The sequence below is a fragment of the Electrophorus electricus genome, chromosome 7 (genome assembly GCF_013358815.1).
Source record: "Electrophorus electricus isolate fEleEle1 chromosome 7, fEleEle1.pri, whole genome shotgun sequence".
Classification (NCBI taxonomy): Eukaryota; Metazoa; Chordata; class Actinopteri; order Gymnotiformes; family Gymnotidae; genus Electrophorus; species Electrophorus electricus.
In genome coordinates, this window is record NC_049541.1 from 17,888,782 (window position 1) to 17,910,618 (window position 21,837).

At 39.6% G+C, this 21,837-nt stretch overlaps 1 protein-coding gene across 1 annotated transcript; it reads right to left on the minus strand.

Annotated features, from left to right (window-relative positions):
- Positions 1 to 359: 359 nt before the first annotated feature.
- Positions 360 to 16,302, minus strand: LOC113569358 (antigen WC1.1-like). The gene is made up of 16 exons (XM_035528188.1): positions 16,015 to 16,302; positions 14,260 to 14,564; positions 13,820 to 14,134; positions 13,372 to 13,704; positions 12,698 to 13,027; positions 10,978 to 11,283; positions 10,725 to 10,796; positions 10,113 to 10,427; positions 9,867 to 9,926; positions 9,620 to 9,766; positions 9,397 to 9,504; positions 8,872 to 8,934; positions 7,201 to 7,287; positions 7,042 to 7,104; positions 6,836 to 6,898; positions 360 to 664 (listed from the first exon to the last, which is right to left on the minus strand). Exons 1-16 carry the CDS (start codon positions 16,227 to 16,229, stop codon positions 360 to 362), a joined length of 3,087 nt encoding a protein of 1,028 aa, XP_035384081.1. The 5' UTR covers positions 16,230 to 16,302.
- Positions 16,303 to 21,837: the final 5,535 nt, after the last annotated feature.

Genomic DNA, 21,837 nt, shown 5'->3' on the forward strand with positions numbered 1-21,837 from the left:
AAGTTGCTATTTCTTCATCTAGTCTATTTTCACACACATTTCCCCAGGTTCTGTTGTAGAACACTTCCAGATTTCCTTCACAGCCCTCTGTAAGTCTGATCTCTTTAAACTCTGAGGGCAGAAGGAGAGTTTATGAAAAGATTAAATAACACTTGTTTAAACTTAGTGTTTTGTATGTTATAGGAATTGCTAATGTAATTCAATTTTAAATATTTTCTGTTACCACAAGAAGCTATACAAGCATTACTGCTTGTATAAACTAGTGCACATGCTGAATAACTTAACTACAAAGGGTGGAAACGCATCAATAACCGCAGCAGTCAGAACACTTTACCTGAACACACCACTCCTACATCCTCTTAATGTCCACACTCATCTTGTCCACAGAGTTGATACCTACAGTTCCACATGGAAATCTCGTTCCCCTCACACTGCACCTCATTCAGCCATATGGGCCCAGTTCCAGGACCAAACCAGGCTGGTATGTGGGCACTGAGGGCCACTCCACACTGCAGCTGCCTGCACACCACCTGGGCATCCTCAATGTCCCATGAGTCATCACACACTGTCCCCCAAGAGCCACTGAGGAAAACCTCCAGCCTTCCTGCACAATCTCCCCCAGAACCAACCAGTCTGATGGAGCTGTGGCCTGAATTAAACACACCTAAGCACACACGCACGCACGCACACACGCACACAAAGAGACACATGGAATTGTTTTTACCAAAATAATGATTCAGGTTCTTATTTTTGATACTAAGTGATAAATGTCATAAATCCTCACACAACAGGGATACATTTTAGAGCGTATTAGGTACCCATGTTTTGGGTTAATGTAACACATACCAGAGCAGGTGATTGACAGCTGTTCCCTGGAGCTGCAGGAGAGGTTGAGCAGTTTTGCACTGCTGCAGTTCCCCAGATGAGCTTCACTCCCAGAACAATTGAAACCCATCACACACATGTGGATGTGTTGATCAGGACTGGATGGAGAGGAGCTGGAGAAGTTCAACACAGAGCCACAACCCAGCTGTCTGCAGACCACTGAGGCCTCAGACACACTCCAGGAATCCAGGAGAACTCTCCTCCAGTCCTGACTGAAGTAAACCTCAACCTGCCCCTCACACTCCCTCCCTCCAGACAACCTCACTCGCCCCTCATGAAAGGCCTGAGAGGAACTTGAATTGGAATATAATTAAATCTGAAAATTAAAACGGTTTTTATTTTAGCATGCAAAATATATTTAATGTTTTAAAACTTCAGTAATGTGGTGTACATGAGTGGAAGAGCTCAACATTGCAGATGACTCCAGCATCCTGTTTATGAGAACATGCTGTTCGACTCCATGATGAGATGGGACATTCTGACAGGTGTGTCTCGTTCCCATGACAATCAAACACATCAGCCCAAACGCGGCCACTTCCCTCCCCAAACCAGTCTGCCCCCAACACAGCCACAGCACTGCCACACTTCAGCTGCCCACAGAGGACACAAATATGAAAAAATAGCATATAATGCTATAAATAGTATATATACACAAATGTATACACTAGCTCCAAAATACCAGTTATTGACTGGTATTTTTATTGATTATCTGTGTGATTAGATATTACTGTGTGTACACAAACCAGGGAGAAATGGTGGCATCTCCCATTAGCACTGAGAATGTGAAGGAGTGAAGGTCTGAAAGAGGGTTGAAGACGTTCAGTGTTGCTCTCTGTCCTGATGAAGGGGACTGAAGGGGCTCCTGAGCTCTACCAGTGTACTGTGCAGTGGGGGAGGGAGGGAGGAGCTCAGGAACTGAGTGCAGTTTCTCCTCCTCCTCCTCCTCCTCCTCTCTGTCACAGCCTGTGGAGAGTCCAGGCTTCACCCCACTACACACTCCACTTTCTACACCAGCTTATCCAGCCTGTTCAGACTGGTGATCACTACTGTCTCAACTAACTCTGATTCATTACAGAGTTGAGTCACATTTATAGTTTCTAATTTAGCAATTTGTTAATCTAAATTTATTTCTATAGCAATTTTCATAAACAGTGGCAATTCTAAGTATTTCACATAAAATATTACAATTATAAACAGTAACAATGATCAATCATAATCAATTATAAATAATAGATTTAAGCAGAACAAATTTAAAATCTAACTACTACTAAAAGAAATTAAAATGCTAAAAGATTTCAAATTAAACATTTAAAGAGCTGAGACAAAAACAAATAAAGACAGAATCAATTAAGAATGAAAAATCTAAAAGTACATTAATTACAAAATTAAAATTTTACTTAATTACAAAATTAAGTACAAAATTAATTTAAACATTTTAAATTAAATTCAAAAGTACTGTGTACTAATCTGAGTTAAAATCTTAAAAGTAAAGGGGTTTTGTACAGACTTAAAAGTATCTAGTATCAGGGCTCGTCTAATACTCTGTGTCTACTGGCTCCTTTTAAGAGCTAAACACTTTCTCTCCATGATTAGTCTTTACCTTGGGCAGGACTAACTGACTAGTTCCTACTGATCTGAGAATGTTTGTATAATTGGGTGTGTACTTACCAGCAGTAGTGAGTGAGACTGTGGACATCAGAAGAATTAAAGTCAGACAGCTGTCCATCTCCCTCTGCCCTGCACACACTCTGTTCAACTCAGCAGGAAACACAAGCTTCACCTCCACTACCCCAGAGAGACTGAAGAAACTGAAGGAAGGAACTCAGCCCTCTATAGAGAGAGAGAGAGAGAGAGAGAGAGAGAGAGAGAGAGAGCTCCTCACAGCTGCCAATCACACTCACTGTTACCTTATTAGACAGAGAAGGGCAAATCTTCAAAGATCCTTCAGTGACAAATCAGAGGATGCATGTTTGACTTACTCCATATATATCAAAAGAACGTCAGCGCGGATGAACAGAACTCCACCTCCCATCTATAGAGGCGTCTGATTGAGGAGAGTGTGGTGAGAAAGTCACCAGCATACAGGAGACTGATTTCAGAGAGAGGAAGCACTCAGTGTAGATTCAGCTTTAATGCCACCTGCACAGAGCTGATCTAAACACTGATTAATAACTGCCAAAGGAAAACAATCAAGTCTATTTTTAGGTTAGAATAAAATACAAAAAAAAATATTATATTTTCACTCAGATTAAACTAGTGTTCAGAATAATCTAAAATAAATCCAATACTTGTTGAAATGAAAATTATTTTAAAAGCCTTGTCTGAGAAACACAAGACTTTGTTTTTAATTACCTGGTCACACAGAAAGTATAAAGTATAAAGATCGTGGAAGAGAAAAATAGAAAATTGTAATTTTTATCACAATTTAAAATGTGTAATTAATTTACCAGTTATGTAAACTGTTCAACACTTAATCCTAACCAATCCATTACAAAAAGCATGGTGAATTTTCATATTTAGTGCACAAGATGGCAGTAAAGGATTATACATTCTGCAACTGTGACTTACATGTCACTCAACAGCTGATGTCTTGACTTCTGCGTTCTCCCATGCAACTGGAAATATAAAAGAGAAACTTAAAATATTTTTGATCACATTTCAGTCTTTTTTAATGTATCTTCACTTTAACATATAACACAGAATAATAACTATCAAGAAAGTCAATAAAATAAAAATTAATAATAATCATCTAGTTATCAATAACATGAAAATTAGGGGAAGCAGCATGTAATGGGTTTTATTCTCAGGTGATGTGCAATATTTTTTCATTACTTCAATGCAATAATAACAACAACAACAATAAAAACCTTACATTTTAGAAATATAAATTGTAAAATCCTGTCTATGACAGTTATGTGGAAGGAAAAAAAAGCAATGTAATGAATGAACAGTTTAATTTTTATGGCACTTGGCTTATATAATCCTTATCATGAATGACTGGAGGCCTTGCAAAAAGCAGCAACATTCAGGACAAGGTCTTCCTCTGAACCTCACGGCTGGTGATGCCACAGTCATGCTCTGAGAAGCTGCTCTGTAACAAAAGCTGAAGAACTCGAACCCAAAGCCAACCTCTGATCATGGGACCAGCTCTCTGGATTAGCAGCCAGAGTACCAATTTAACCATCCTAAGTGACGGTCTCCATCACACCATTCTCCCCTTTGGATAGTGACAGTCTCTGTTGCAATGCCTTCACCTCTGGGGAGTGCCTCTGCACATGACACTGTCCATGTGTCCCTCTGCACACAACTGCCCTTTCCATCAGGGCCACACCCGTGACCTTCATCAGGGGTCCTCACACTGGGCTTGACCATCCCTTTACAGCAGGTGTGGGTTCATCAACCTGGAGCACACTCCCAATGGCCTCACTGCCATCCCACGTACAAAAGCTGAAGGCAGCCACCCTAACCAGGACTGAAAGGAAGTAAACATGAGCCCTGACCACTGGACCAAATGGCCAGCTCACTGGAATAGCAGCCAGAGCACCCGATTAACATTCCTAAGTGACAGTATCTATCACATGCTCCAAATATTAATTCCTCACTAATAAAATTTCAAGTAAAGAATCAAAATTGAAAAATCTCATTTTCCTAAGGGGCCTGGTGTAAATCTGGGCCTTGTCAAGTTACTCACATGATGGATCTCAGATAAGGTCATTGCAAGAGGAAGACCTAGACATTTCCAAAGTGGTGGCCATCCAGACATGCCAGTAGTTGCTTCAGCCCCTTCTCCCTCATACATGGATGTGAAGCACAGGTTCCTGCAGATGTGCTTGCGCCCTCCCGAATCCTGAAGACTGCAGGCTTTGAGTCTCATGCACAGTTTGTGTCGTCTCTTGTAGAGTAGCTAGAGACGGCATTCACTGCTGCCAGAGTGAACATGGCCAAGGCTCAGGAGAAACAGAAGCTGTTTCATGGCGTGAGTATTCAGCATTGTGTGCCTGTGAGTAGATGACTTGGTGTGGCTCAATAAGCCCACAGAGAGCCGTATGGTGCTGGGACCTCACTGGAGAAGCCCCTATCAGGTGCTGATTTCTGGTGGAAAAGTGGGATTGACATACTGCATTGTCATACCCCTGGACCTAGGTGAACAGTCCCAAGTGGTTCACCACTTAGACTACAATCATATACCTTACCTCTGCCATCTTAGTGTGGGACTCCCTAATTTATACTTCTCCAGTGGATCGGAACAGTATTCCCAAATACATACTGTGCCATGCATGGAAACAGCTTACAGAGGATACATAAGTTCTTATTTTAGCATTTCAAACCCCTAAGCATAGTGGTCTGTGAGACACCTAGAATAATGTAAAAATGTTTGGACTCCACAGAAGCAGCCAAAGTTTTCCACTGATGTAAGATACCCATACCAGTATATTGCTCACTTGCTGCATTGCATTACATTGATCAGTCATAATGTAACACAGAGCAAGGCAAGACAGGATGCAAACACAAGAAGAGCAAGCTTTATTTAGGACAAATCCAAACTTATTATCCATGCAACAGTTAATGGTTGAGTAACCGGAAGAGAGGGAAACAAAACCAGAAAACAACTACACAAAGCATAAAAAAACCATGATAAACTATGGAAACACAGAATTCATGCTGGGAATTTACAATTACCAACAAACTAAGTCAGGAAGACACAGGATATAAATATATAACTAGACTGGGGAAGATGAAACACAGGTTCAGACAAGGAAGGGTGGGTGGTAAAAACTGGGGACCAAAACAAGAACAAACTAAACTTTTTTATAATGGTGCTGTATGTCAGAAGGGGTAAGTTCCTCATTCAAAGCACTGTCCACTCTGTTTCTCTCTCTTAAAAGCTGAAATCATGTTACACTAAAACTGCCTATTAATCATGAAATATTTTAAGAGTTGCTCATATATAAATTAGGCTACACAGCACTTACCTATACCAGTAATTACATACCAGAAATAAAGCAGAATGATCATTTTTGCCACCCACCAACTGACAATATTTATTATTATTTTAACTTTCAAACTTGAACATTTTAAATATATAAACAAAACTAACTATAAATGAAAAGGGATCATTTTACAGAAAACATCAGTGGATTATTTATTAATTGCTCTTTAGTTTGGTCATTAACTTGCTTGTTAAAAAACATGTTGAGAATTGAATCATTCAAAATGCTTTCAAGGTGTTGTACATTTATCTGATGCTTTTATCCAAAGCAGCTCCCAAATATGACTAAGTATAATTTGAGCAATTGATGATTAATGGGACTTGCTCAGGGGTCCAACAGTGGCAGCTTGGCAGTGGTGGTGCTTAATCAAGTACCCTAACCACTGAGATGTGTCCATAAATGTTTCTAAATTTTGATTATATAACAACATTGAAAGAACATCGTGAAAGGAAGTTTAGTGACTAGGAGATTTTTTACCCACAAGCTGTTCATACACTATTTGAGATGTGGGTATGTGAAAAATAGCCAATTTCAAACCATTCATGTTCACATCATATTTGATTTGTGAAAAGATAAAAAAAAATGTTATTTAAACACAAAATTTTCTGAATTCAAAGAAATTCAAATGTTTTCTGAAGTTTTCAGAAAAGGTTTCCATCTTCCTGCAGCTTCTGTATGCTGTACTCATGATCTGTAAAAAGTGCAAAATTAAACATTTTGCTGCTTGAAATATATTGTTTATCTTGTTTTAATACACATTGGAGCAGCTTCTATAAACAGCTCCAAGAAAGCTAAGATAGGCACTTGTTATGTCCATAAACATAAAGTTCAGCTCATGTTACTCACTAAATGAAAAAATTAATGAACAAATTCTCGTTTTATTTGACACACTGACTCCACCCTCCCCACTCACATACAAGTGGAATGTAGTAGAGAACACAACAAGGGAAGCCACTCACCATTTACACCTCTTACATCCTGTCCAGCATTGATGACGTCATCACTGTTCTCTGGTGTGTCCACTACACCAACAGGCAAAGATCAGTTATGTCAAAACATAATAAAACCCATATATTAACAGCCTAATTTCACTTTAAAATAAATGTTCTACAATGAAAACATACTTACTCACTAAAATGCTTTCATTTTTTTCACAAATTCCTACCTGCTATAATGTTGAGGTTTAGTCCAGTGCTAATAACATCATCATAGTTCTCTGTCATCTCCTCTGTCAAAAGGTGGAAGTAGATACAATTGCATTAGCATGTACTTCAACAATGATTGATTTTTTAAATATTTGAGGTTACAATTTTAAAAGTCACACCTGTCACAACAGCAGAGTCCTGATCAGCAGTAATGACATCATCATAATTCTCAGCTACGTCCTCTACACCAGGGCCATGCAGAGACTCTGAAAGGGGCAGGTGCACCAAGTTAATAAGGTGCACAAGGATCAAGATATTCAAAGACCAGCTACACCATCACCTGCTGATCAAACTGCAGCTCTTTTTAATCAGGCTTATAACAGCTGCACTGCATTTCACTGCTTCTGTCCTTAGCTTTTTTAGTTTAAGAATTATAAATATTTAAAATATTGAACAATGAAAGACAATCGGGTGCTAATAAGCAGCAAAGTCAACTATGAAAGACAATCAGGTTTTGAATAAAAGAGTTGCAAAGCTAGACAACATGATGCGACAGAATGAAAAGCATGTTATTGCTAAACACATCCATGTCCAAACTAGCAAACAATCAAAGACAGAGATCTTTGACACAATGAGCCAACATGAATGCCATTTAAATTCTGAATTTTTAATTTTGTTAAACAAAACTCATCTCCGCTTTTCTAATTGTATCACACATATAGGGCCAATAAATTGTGGCTGCAACATGGCATATCACGTGATGTAAACACACAGATAACCAAGGTATTTTAGGCTATTTATAGTTAAATTATTATTCATTGAAACATCTTCTCTCCAACACCAATCAAACAAATAAATAAACCTATTTAAAAAAAGAGTAAAATTACTCTTTTTAACAGAACATTTTGATGATGTCAGAATATAAAAATGCTCCCCAAACATTTTTATACTTGTAAGTATCCCAAACCACTGAACAGATATGTTTTTGTAATGAGAATATTTAATGTTTTTTTCTGACTGGCTGGGGCTGGGCTGTTGGCTAGGCCATCTTCAGCCGCCAGAGGGAAGCATAGAGACGCCTCACAGTAATCAGAGGCAATCAGCCACACCTGTCATCCAGCCCACAGCCTCACTCCTCCCTGGTGCTCAGTTTTTGTTCAGAGTTCTGGTGAGTGATAAAGCCTGTAATCCAGGTAGAGATGTCAAGGGCTGTCTGTTGATTCCTATTTTCTTCTTGCTCAAGTTATCCTTCCTTGGTTGGGAAAGCTATTTTGAGCAGTTTAAGTTTTACTTTTTCTCTCCCTGTTTAAATATTTCAGCTCCTTCTCCTCACATCTTTAGCTGTTTAGGTTCTTCATGCACTCTTGCTGGTGTGCTGGTAGCATCCTGGCTTGGTCAACATGAGAGTTGTTGTTTGGTAGCTGGTTCACTGTATTCAGGAATGAGGCTTCAGGTTGTATCAACCCATCAAACTAACAGAAAATCTTCAATATGGAGACACACCTGCTACAATATCAGCATTTTATCCAGCAGTGGTGACATCCTCATAGTTTTCTTGTGTGCCATCTCTTACCATATCAATTAACTTTAATTTTTGGCTCAATTTAAATAATTTAAACTATTCTTGTCATTTGCAACTTTGTATTTAATGTTATCATTCATGTATAACAACTGAGAATTAATTTTCTTTCCCTAAATGTGCAAAATAAAGAAAGTGCCAGCAACACCATTGTTATGGGTTTGATTCCCAAGGACGCACATACTGATAAATGTGGTAAGGTTCCTCTGGTTAAGAGGGTCAGGTAAATAAGGGATTACTGTGTTAAGAGGTAAATGAGTTTGACTGTTACCTGAGAGAAGCTCCTGATCCACATCCTCATATCCTGAATGCTGGGCTTCAGAAAGGACACTTCCTGTTAGAGGAGCGCAGAACAGTCATATGACAGGTACAGAACACCAAATCAACCACAAACCTCTGACTTAGGTGGCTCATAGTCAACTGGATTGATTTCAGGAAGACAGAAATAATATGCAATGCAGCAAGTAAATCAGACACCACACTAACACACAAAACACATGCAAACACACAAACTCCCTCTCTGTCATTATATAGTACTCATTACAATTAGCACAATGTCTAAATTCATTCAAAGGTTTTTTATCTTTAATACAGATGTATCAACAGGAAAGGCATTTGGAAAATATCAAACATTATTTCAATCACAGAGCGTGCATTGAGGTGTTCTGCATTTGACCATTTAATATTTTCCAAATGCCTTTCCTGTTGATACATGTGTATTAAAGATCTAAAAATCTCAAAATCTCAAAAATATAATTCACCAAGCTTCATGTTAAACACTACACATCCTACTCACCCCTTTGAGCAGAGTTATTGGTTCTTTTAATGATGAGTCTGTGGTTGATCTCCTCATAGACTGCATTAGATAGAACGTTGAACCTGGGGGTGTAACGACTAAAGAGCACTGGGTGGAGACAGACACAAACATTGTGTCACATCAGAGTAACAGAAGACAGACAGATTGAAGGACTAACGATGTTCAGAGGCTAGACTGTAGATGACTTGTGAATGTGTCCCACCTCTACTGAGCACTCTGTTCTGGTAAACCAGCCCAGAGAGAAGCACTAAGACCAGGAAGAGCAGCACTCCCAGGAGAACCACCGAAAGGAGGGACAGAGCAGCTGCTGGTGGAGTTTGTGGGCAACTGGCTGTTGTCCTCTGACCAACTGCACAAAGAAATAAACAATAAAGCTTTGTAGAACATGGAATGATGTGTTCAGAAACATTTAGATAAACAAAAAACCAAGACAAAACAGACTAGTGAACCTGTGGTGCTGGGGTTTCTGGTGGTTGTTCTGGAGCTAGCAGTGGGGGGCAAAGGTTGCTCTGTAAATAGAGAAGCACATTTAGACATTGAGACAAAACACATGTACACACTCTTCCAGATTTTTGGCAGTGCCGTGTTCACACTCTCACTAGCAATTAACAGCAATTCAGAATTACATGGAAATTAATTCTGGGGGGAAAAAAAATTACAATCAGAAATCCTAGACTCCCCCATGTACTTCTGACCTGCACAGGTGACTCCAGCATCCTCTTTGTGGGAGCAGTCAGTGTGGTTCTTCAGTGAATAACTGCAGTCCCACAGGTGAATTTCATCCCCTCTACACTTCACTCTATTCAGCCAGATCACCCCTTCACCAGCACCAAAGGCAGCACTGCCATCAGCCCTCAGTGCCTTCCCACAGCCCAGCTGTCTGCAGACCACCTCAGCATCACTGATGTCCCACTGATCATCACAGATGGAGCCCCACGCAGCGTTATGATAAATCTCCAGCCTCCCAGAGCAGCTTCCCTCTGCTCCCCTCAGCCTGAGAGGCAGGTGATCTACCTCACACACACACACACACACACACACACACACACACACACACACACACACACACACACACACACACCCCCAAAAAAAACATGAGAAGGAAAAGTCATACTGAGAACTCTAGCTACGGAAATCATAACAGATCAGTAATCCATATAGTAAGTGATGGATTTGTACTGTCATTTGAACATGTCTGATTCAGAGATTATTACTGATCATGGTGAGGAGAGGACTGACACTTGTAGCATTTGTAATTAATGCTCTCCTGAGTCAAATGTGGACCTTCTTTGTGTGAGAGTCCTTACTGGAGCACTGGCTCTGGGAGGAAGAGGAGGAGCATTTCACATGACTTTGCTGCACATGATAATTTCTCTCTCCTGTGTGTAGAGCAAGACAGAGATTGGACTTCCAAGAGCATCCAGTACTGTAGCCATGTTAGTCAGATATATTTCGTAATCTACATAGCATTGAATGGATAGAGAACAAATCTACACAGTTTGCTCATCAGTATGGAAAAGTATATAAAACTAGTACAAACTGGAATGAGAATCTGCCTACCAGAACAAGTAATGTGAGCCACCTCAATGTGATTATCACAATCATTCTGTCCCCAGGGTTCAGATGGGCAGTGCCACAGAGTGGAGTCATGCTTCCTACATTTCACCTGATCCAGCCAGTTAGGAGATGATTCAACTCTTGCTCTGGATGGGGACTCACTGCCTGTTCTTCCACAGTTCAGCTCTCGACAGACCAAACTTACTGTTTTTTCATTCATCCCATTCACACACACATTCCCCCAGGTTCCATTATAGAAAAATTCCAGATTCCCTTCACACCCCTCACTGAGTCTCATTTCTTTGAATTCTGGTGAAAGTAGAGAAAGATGAAAACTATTAAATGAATTAATGAACACTTTATTGTCATCATATTTAGTACAACAAAATTTGGTGATGTACTCTCAACATGAACCAGATTAACTATTAGCAATAATTAATTAAAAAAAAACTATTAGCAATATTTCATTCAGTTAAAAATGTAATCTTTTCCAAACTCACGTGGCTAACACTTTCAGTCAGAGCTAGGTCCTTTCAGTATCTCTGTTATTAGGACTTTGCAATAGAACTTGGCCTATGTGAGTATTTAATTGCCACCCAGAAGACAAGATGTTGCATATGTCAAGGGTAGCTATGTAGTAACAATGTAATAACATAATAAAACAATAATAACTGTGTAACAAAGCAGTTATAATTATACAGTATATTATACAATATAATTATACAGTTATAATCATTGTGATTATTTGATCTGCCCATGATCATTTGACACACTTTTTTCTCACATGTTGGCCAATCATGTGTTTTAGTTTCAACATATAAAATGTGAATTTGGTGTGTATGTGTCTGTAAGGCTCAAGCAGTTAAATGATGTTCAAGAGTGAGTTTCCTTGTTTATAGTGAAGAGTTTGGCATTATATTCCACAGCTCAGTTATGCTGGTAATACTTTGATGCCTGATTTCAGTCTGTTCAGTGCATCTTAGCACTGCTCTGCATTCAGTCCAAACAGTTGATATGTCTTATTCATTACATCATTATTTCTTTCATTATATTAATTTTCTCTCATATTTGTCAAGACAATCAATTTAGAACTATTTAAAGTACATCTAAACATTGTCACAGATGGACCACCTGTTCTTCACGCAGTAAACTAAATGGTGATTCAGGTATTTCCTAGGGAACCCCAAATGATCTACCTTTGTATTCCCTACACACTAATCATGTGATGTGGGACTGTATTTGATTATATCCCTTCATTCAGAATGCACAGCAACATCATCATGTAGAAAATAATCTTTTTGTTTCTGACATCTGGGCAATGAGACAGTTCCTTTGTTGCTAATGTGGAGAAACTACAGAAAAGCCACTTAAACTTATTTGTATGTGCCAGTATACCATGTTCATTAGGTAAGTTGTAGGTTATAGGTTAAGTTGTAGCCTAAGTTCATTGTTACAGTGTTATAAGGCTTACTTTAGTGGAACAAAAATATTTAAACCATTATTCGAATATTTTATATAAAATTAAAACAAAATACTTTATGATTGTGACAGACCTAAATTCATTACTATTCTTCTTCTTCTTCTTCTTCTTCTTCTTCTTCTTCTTCTTCTTCTTCTTATTATTATTATTATTATTATTATTATAATTACTATACACTTTAGTGTATACTATACACTTTGAAGCTCAATCAGATACATCAGTCTAAAAGTTAGCACACTTTACCTGAACACACCACTCCTACATCCTCTTGATGTCCACACTCATCTTCTCCACAGAGCTGATACCTACAGTCCCACATGGACGTCTCGCTCCCGTCACACTGCACCTCATTCAGCCATATGGGTCCAGTTCCAGGACCAAACCAGGCTGGTACGTGGGTACTGAGGGCCACTCCACACTGCAGCTGCCTGCACACCACCTGGGCATCCTCAATATCCCATGAGTCATCACACACAGTTCCCCATGAGCCGTTGAGGAAAACCTCCAGTCTTCCTGCACAATCTCCACCAGAACCAACCAGTCTGATGGAGCTGTGGCCTGAGTTAAACACACCTAAACACACACACACACACAAACACACTGTGTATACATATGCAATCACATCTTAAGTGTACAAGATAGTTCAGACAGTTGAACCTCTCTGGTTTTGTTAATACTTGGAATTGTTTTACAAAAATCATGAATTTATTATTTTTGCTGCTGTGAAATAAAAATAGTAAATTATCACATAATTCGGGTGTAGTTTAATGTAGATTAGGTGTCCATGTTATTATGTTATCAATTATTAGTAATATTAAAATTGTAAACCACTTTTTAGGGTAATGTAGTGCATATTAGGTACCTCTGTTAATAATATTGTTAACAATTAGCTATTTTTAGGTTAATGTAACACTTACCAGAGCAGGTGATTGACAGCTGTTCCCTGGAGCTGCAGGACAGGTTGAGGAGGTTTGCACTGCTGCAGTTCCCCAGATGAGCTTCACTCCCAGAACAATTGAAACCCATCATACACATGTGGCTGTGTTGTTCAGGGCTGGATGGAGAGGAGCTGGAGAAGTTCAACACAGAACCACAACCCAGCTGTCTGCAGATCACTGAGGCCTCAGACACACTCCGGGAGTCCAGGAGAACTCTCCTCCAGTCCTGGATGAAGTAAACCTCAACCTGCCCCTCACACTCCCTCCCTCCAGACAACCGCACTCGCCCCTCATGAAAGGCCTGAGAGGAACCTGAATGGGAATATAATTAAATCTGAAAATTAAAAGGTTTTTATTTTAGCATGCAAAAATATATTTAATGTTTTAAAACTTCAGTAATGTGGTGTACATGAGTGGAAGAGCTCACCATTGCAGATGACTCCAGCATCCTGTTTATGAGAACATGCTGTTCGACTCCATGATGAGATGGGACATTCTGACAGGTGTGTCTCGTTCCCATGACAGTGAAACACATCAGCCCAGATGTGGTCACTCCCCTCCCCAAACCAGTCTGCCCCCAACACAGCCACAGCACTCCCACACTTCAGCTGTCCACAGAGGACACTGGCAGCTCTCATATCCCAACCATCACCACAAACTGAGCCCCAGTCACTGAGGTACTGGAGCTCCACTCGACCAGAACAGGAGTCCCAGCCATTAACCAGATGTGCCGCTGTGTAACCTGAACACATAATTGACATCTTAGTGCAACAGCATTCAGTTCATATTTATTGTCATTATACATGCATGCAAATGTACATACATGGTATGTAAATAGTAAGAAAGAGATAAATATTGACATATAACCTGAACATATTAGTCCCACGTCATTATCATGGGAACAAAGTTTGGGTGAAGACGTTATTGGACAGGAGTAAATATCAGATTCGTTGCCTCTGCACTGAAGCTCCTCTGTCCACACCGGGCCCTCCCCTCTGCCAAAAGCAGCTGCTCCCAGCACCTCCCCAGGAAGCCCACAGTCCAGTTCTCTACACACAACCTCTGCATCCTGCTGGTCAAAGTTAGCATCACACACTGTGGTCCAGGTCCCATTATGAAGTAACTCCACTCTCCCAGAGCACAGGTGAGGACCGTCAGTAAGTCTGGATTTCCTGTGAGCTGCAAATTTGTATTAAACATTGTGAACAGAGCACACGTGAACACAAGCACATTGAAAAACAATACATCAAAGACACAAGAATATGAGAGACTCCATTAAAGGTTTCCTACAAGGTAAATCTACTCTCTCAGACACCTGGTAGACGATATTACTCCAACGTATATGTTTGTAACTGATGTGTTAGCATTGTCTAAATAGTGTGAGATTCACACAGTCAAACAAGAATAATGATAAATTTGGTGATCTGACATGTGCACTGAAATTGTTTTAATAATAATTACACTAATCACAAAACAAAACAGTGATACACCTTCTAAATTCTTTCTGGCGATGATAGAATTTGTAATAAATTGATGTTCATAATAAATGTACAGTCCAGCTCTCAACAAACAACATCTGTAACTTTGTAATGTTGAGCGATATGGAGGTGGACACATGCGGAGAGGAGCAAGATTTATTATGGGTAAATCTAAAATCAGAGTCATTAAGGCAGTCCAGGGTCAAAGAGCCGAAACAGAGAGTACGGGGATACATGATTAACAAAACAAACACACGGAGGCAAACGGGAAGCAGGCTATAACAGACTAGGGGAAACTCAGGGCTAAGAAAAACGAAGGTTAGATTACAAACTTACAGGCTTTGCAAAAACATCAAAATAACCAAACACATTCACAATCACATAAACACAAACATTCAAATGAACAGCAAAACACTGGGATCCAGACAGTTTAAATACCTGAACTTAATATTAGAAACGAGGGACAGGTGTGGAAAATCAAACGACGGGAGGAAAAAACGAAACTATGGAATGTAACTAAAACACACAAGACAGGGAAAACACGGAACACGGAACCTGGGAGGGGCAAACCTGCTGGCCAAAAGTCTTCAAACACCTCTTAAAGTCCTGAAACACCTTTACTATCTCAAAGCACCAGTGAGGACCATTTGTACAAGTAAGCACACACAGACAGAAACACTCCATCAAAACATGAGAATTTGTGAGACAATGTCCAGTCATTCCTATAAGGTAAATCTACTCTCCCAGAGACCTGGTGCAGGTCATTAGTTAAGACTGGGATTGAAATCTATGTATTATAATGATAAACCACAGGAACATTAAAAAGGAATAATAAAACCCTTCTATATATACACAAAGTACTTGAATTGGATTTCTTCATAACTACAAGTGGACACACCAATTTACTGAGTTTTGTATTTAATAGATCTGCTAAACATTACAGATTTAAAATAAACACAAACAGTAAAGTTCTATTTGTGTGTATCATGACTACATAAAACAATGTAAACAATATAGTTGATGTGTTGGACATTCATGGTTTTCTCAGAGTAATTACTTGGTATGACAAAAGGTTTAAAAGACATACAAGTGCATGTGTACCACCTTTTGTGATGGGGGAGTGAATATTAAGATCAGCTGCAGCCTACCTGAACAGATGACTCCAGCATCTCCAGCATGAGACCCACAGTAGTAATTATTATGACCAATGAAACATTCATTCAGTGTAGACTCTGATCCCCCACAGTTTGCATACCCCTTCAGTACTGGTCCTGATCCTGGTCCAAAGTGAGCATTATGTACTGCAGCTTCAGCCTCCCCACAACCCAGCTCTCTACACACCACTGCAGCATCTCTCATATCCCAGCCATCACTACACACTGTTCCCCACTGTCCTTCATGAAGAACCTCCACTCTGCCGGCACAGCGACTACCACCATTCACCAGCCTCACACTGTCTGTTAAAGGAGAGAGGGGGGGGGGGGGGGGGGGGGGGGGGGGGGGGGGGGGGGGGAGGATTTAGGGTGTTAGGATCATGTTTGGAATACCAGGAGCAGCATCTAGAAGAAGGAACAATAAAGGCAGCTGATTCTAATTCATCTGCTTTACTTCTGATAAAGAAGAGAAGATGATAACATGAACTTTACTGATTCCCAGAGTAATGTGAGGTATATCAGAGAAACACAGAATACACACATTCACACATAAATAAATAAATACATATGTAAAAAAAAAAAAAAAGCATATAATACACAATAGCTCAGAAATACCAGGTAATGACCAGCTAATAATGAACAGAGTTTTCACATGTACTGAACTGTACTGGAACATGAGTAACCTAGAACTGCTCTTGAGGAGACACAGATGACCTACTGATAAAAACTCCTGCAGACGTCTGTGTGATCAGATATTACTGTGTGTACACAAACCAGGGAGAAATGGTGGCATTTCCCATTAGCACTGAGAATGTGAAGGAGTGAAGGTCTGAAAGAGGATTGAAGACGTTCAGTGTTGCACTCTGTCCTGATGAAGGGGACTGAAGGAGCTCCTGAGCTCTACCAGTGTACTGTGCAGTGGGGGTGGGAGGGAGGAGCTCAGGAACTGAGTGCAGTTTCTCTCCTCCACCTGCTCCTCTCTTTCATAGCCTGTGGAGAGTCCAGGCTTCACCCCACTACACACTCCACTTTCTACACCAGCTTATCCAGCCTGTTCAGACTGGTGATCACTACTGTCTCAACGAACTCTGATTCATTACAGAGTTGAGTCACATTTATAGTTTCTTATATAGCAATTTATTAATCTAACTTTATTTCTATAGCACTTTTCATAAACAGTGGCAATTCAAATAAGGGGGAGAGAGAGAGAGAGAGAGAGAGAGAGAGAGAGTGAGCAAGAGAAAGAGAGCGAGAAAGAGAGCGAGAGCTAGAGAGAGAGGAGGAGGATTTAGGGTGTTATGTCCATGGTTGGAATACCAGGAGCAGCATCTACAGGAAGGACCTAAAAATGCTGTTGATTCTAATTTATCTGTTTTACCTCTGATTAAAGAACATAACATGAACTTTCTTGATTCTCAGAGGGAATGTGAAGTATAACCAAAGAGAAATTAATACAAGTCAACGTAAGCAGAATGAAAAACATCATATCAAACACAAGAGAATATGTGAGATCACGTCCAGGTACAAGGTAAATCTACTCAGACACCTGGTGTAGGTCGTTACTCCAATGTCTGGATTTGTAACTGATGTATTCGTATTATCTAAACTGTGTCAAAGACAAGTGCATGTGTACCACCTGTTGTGTTGGGGGAGTGAATATTAACATCAGCTGCAACCTACCTGAACAGATGACTCCAGCATCTTCAGCATGAGACTCACAGTAGTCATTATTACGATGAGTGAAACATTTATTCAGTGTAGACTCTGATCCATTACAGTGTGCAAACCCCTTCAGTACTGGTCCTGATCCTGGTCCAAAGTGAGCATTATGTACTGCAGCTTCAGCCTCCCCACAGCCCAGCTCTCTACACACCACTGCAGCATCTCTCATATCCCAGCCATCACTACACACTGTTCCCCACTGTCCTTCATGAAGAACCTCCACTCTGCCAGCACAGCGACTACCACCATTCACCAGCCTCACACTGTCTGTTAAAGGATAGTGAGAGAGAGAGAGAGAGAGAGAGAGAGAGAGAGAGAGAGAGAGAGAGGAAGAGGAGGATTTAGGGCGGTAGGATCATGGTTGGAATACCAGGAGCAGAATCTAGAGGAAGGAACAATAAGAACAGCTGATTCTAATTGATCTGCTTTACCTCTGATAAGAGAAGACTGTAAAATTAACTTTATTGATACCCAGAGGTAATGTGAGGTTTAACAATATTGAAATTTCCCCAAGTAAAAACAATTACACTGAAAAACACCACATCAAAACAAGCAAGAATATGGGACACCACATCCAGAAATTTATAGAAGGTAAATCTGGTCTCTTGGAGATCTGGTGGAAGTCATTATTCTAATATCTGGGTTTATAACCTATGTATTAGTATTATCTAAACAATGTGACATTTAATCAAATAAGAATAATGAAATACTTCATATGGTACAGTATCTATATACTTAAGTAACTGAATTTCTTCATAACTACAAGTAAACACACTCACTTCAGGAATATTACATTTAACAGATCTAATATACATTGCAGATTTAAGTGAAAATTACCACAACAGTAAAGTTATTTTTGTGCATATTATGACTACATCAAAACAATGCAAACAGTATAGTTGCTGTCTTGGACATTCATGGTTGCGTCAGAGTAATTAATTGGTAAAAGACATACAAGTGCATGTGCACAACATGGTGTAAAATAGCTACATCCTACCAGAACAGATGACTCCAGCATCTTCTTCATGAGACTCACAGCTCTGTATATCAATATAATCAATATAATCAAAATATCCACTATATTCATTATCTCCAATGTATTCACTATTTTTACTATTTGCATTATATTCAAATCTACATTCATTCAGTGTAGACTCTGATCCATTACAGTGTGTAAATCCCTTCAGTACTGGCCCTGATCCTGGTCCAAAGTGAGCATCACGCACTGCAGCTTCAGCCTCCCCACAGCCCAGCTCTCTACACACCACTGCAGCATCGCTCATATCCCAGTCATCACTACAAACTGTTCCCCACTGTCCTTCATGAAGAACCTCCACTCTGCCAGCACAGCGACTACCACCATTCACCAGCCTCACACTGTCTGTTAAAGGAGAGAGAGAGAGAGAGAGAGAGAGAGAGAGAGAGGAGGATTTAGGGTGTTAGGTTGGAATACCAGGAGCAGCATCTAGAGGAAGGAACAATAAAGGCAGCTGATTCTAATTCATCTGCTTTACTTCTGATAAAGAAGAGAAGATGATAACTTGAACTTTACTGATTCCCAGAGTAATGTGAGATATATCAGAGAAACACAGAATACACACATTCACACATAAATAAATAAATGCATATGTAAAAAAAAAAGCATATAATACACAATAGCTCAGAAATACCAGGTAATGACCAGCTAATAATGAACAGAGAGTATTCACATGTACTGAACTGTACTGGAACATGAGTAACTTAGAACTGCTCTTGAGGAGACACAGATGACCTACTGATAAAAACTCCTGCAGACGTCTGTGTGATTAGATATTACTGTGTGTACACAAACCAGGGAGAAATGGTGGCATCTCCCATTAGCACTGAGAATGTGAAGGAGTGAAGGTCTGAAAGAGGGTTGAAGACGTTCAGTGTTGCTCTCTGTCCTGATGAAGGGGACTGAAGGAGCTCCTGAGCTCTACCAATGTACTGTGCAGTGGGGGAGGGAGGGAGGAGCTCAGGAACTGAGTGCAGTTTCTCCTCCTCCTCCTCCTCCTCCTCCTCTCTGTCACAGCCTGTGGAGAGTCCAGGCTTCACCCCACTACACACTCCACTTTCTACACCAGCTTATGCAGCCTGTTTAGACTGGTGATCACTACTGTCTCAACTAACTCTGATTCATTACAGAGTTGAGTCACATTTATAGTTTCTTATATAGCAATTTGTTAATCTAACTTTATTTCTATAGCACTTTTCATAAACAGTGGCAATTCTAAGTGCTTCACATAAAAGATTAAAACTATAAAGAATAAATCATAATCAATTATAAATAATAGATTTAAGCAGAACAAATTTCAAATGAACATCTAACTACTACTAAAAGAAATTAAAATGCTAAAAGATTTCAAATTAAACATGTAAAGAGCTGAGACAAAATCAAATAAAAACAGAATCAATTAAGAATGAAAAATATAAAAGTGCATTTTAATTATGAAAATTAATTTAAACATTTTAAATTAAATTCAGAAATGCTCTGTACTAATCTGAATTGAAATCTAGTATCAGGGCTCGTCTAATACTCTGTGTCTACTGGCTCCTTTTAAGAGCTAAACACTGTCTCTCCAAGATTAGACTTTACCTTGTGCAGCACTAACTGACTAGTTCCTACTGATCTGAGAATGTTTGTATAATTGGGTGTGTACTTACCAGCAGTAGTGAGTGAGACTGTGGACATCAGAAGAATTAAAGTCAGACAGCTGTCCATCTCCCTCTGCCCTGCACACACTCTGTTCAACTCAGCAGGAAACACAAGCTTCACCTCCACTACCCCAGAGAGACTGAAGGAACTGTGTCCCCTCAGCCCCCTATAGAGAGAGAGAGAGAGAGAGAGAGAGAGAGAGAGAGAGAGAAAGAGAGAGAGAGAGAGCTCCTTACAGCTGCCAATCACAATCACTGTTACCTTTTTAGACAGAGAAGGGGAAATCATCAAACATTCTACAGTGACAAATCAGAGGATGCATGTTTGACTTACTCCATATATATCAAAAGAACGTCAGCGCGGATGAACAGAACTCCACCTCCCTTCTATAGAGGCGTCTGACTGAGGAGAGTGTGGTGAGAAAGTCACCAGCATATAGGAGACTGATTTCAGAGCGAGGAAGCATTCAGTGTAGATTCAGCTTTAATGCCACCTGCACACAGCTGATCTAAACACTGATTAATACTGTATCTGACAGACAAATACACAGCTAGTTTGGGTAAGGATACGGATTTAGAAAGACACTGGTTTATCACTCAAAGCACTAGCTTATCTCTCGAAATAAACTAAATTGAATAGAATAAACATCCAAAGACTTATATTTTAATAGCCTAAAGTGAGAAAGATGACGCTTGGTTTTCAGTTATTTGAAAGGAAGCATATAATAATGAAATTATGACTGCAAAAATAGAAAAACAGTAGATAATTTAATAAAGACTTTAGAATATATGTTTTACTACAATTCAATTTAAAAGTTTTAAAAACCTTTATATAGATAATGATAAGATGTGACAAAATCATTTTGCCGTATAACTGTAATACATATTTCATCCACAAGATGGCAGAAGAGGATAATGAATTTTATAATCACGGCGGTGAAACAGATATTTTATTCTACTGACAGAAAAAAAGAGAGAAAAATTCGCCCTCACTAAAAACACATAAGAAATGCTCTATTCTTCAATGGGCAGTTTTTTTAAAGTAAACCAAGAGAACGAGAACAAGTAATAATGGCACAGAGAGTATTATTGTATTCTGAAAGGATTTTGAATACAGCCCTTTCAAAATGCATCAAAGACTAAATACACACTTTTTTTCCTATCAGATAAGACTTGTATTTATAACCCTGTTATAACCCAGTCCAGAGTATCTGAAACTTGCACCATTCTGGCTTGTTCCCAAATCACAGACTGTGTGCAGTGTTGGATTCTGGACCAGGCTACACACATGAGAAGACAGTGGCAGAAGGGCTAGGGGGACATTATAGCCTCAACTTTTGTCTCAAGTTATCCAGCTGATTAGAAATTTGTGTTCAGTGAAATATACCTTAGAGTTTATGAATCACAACTGATAC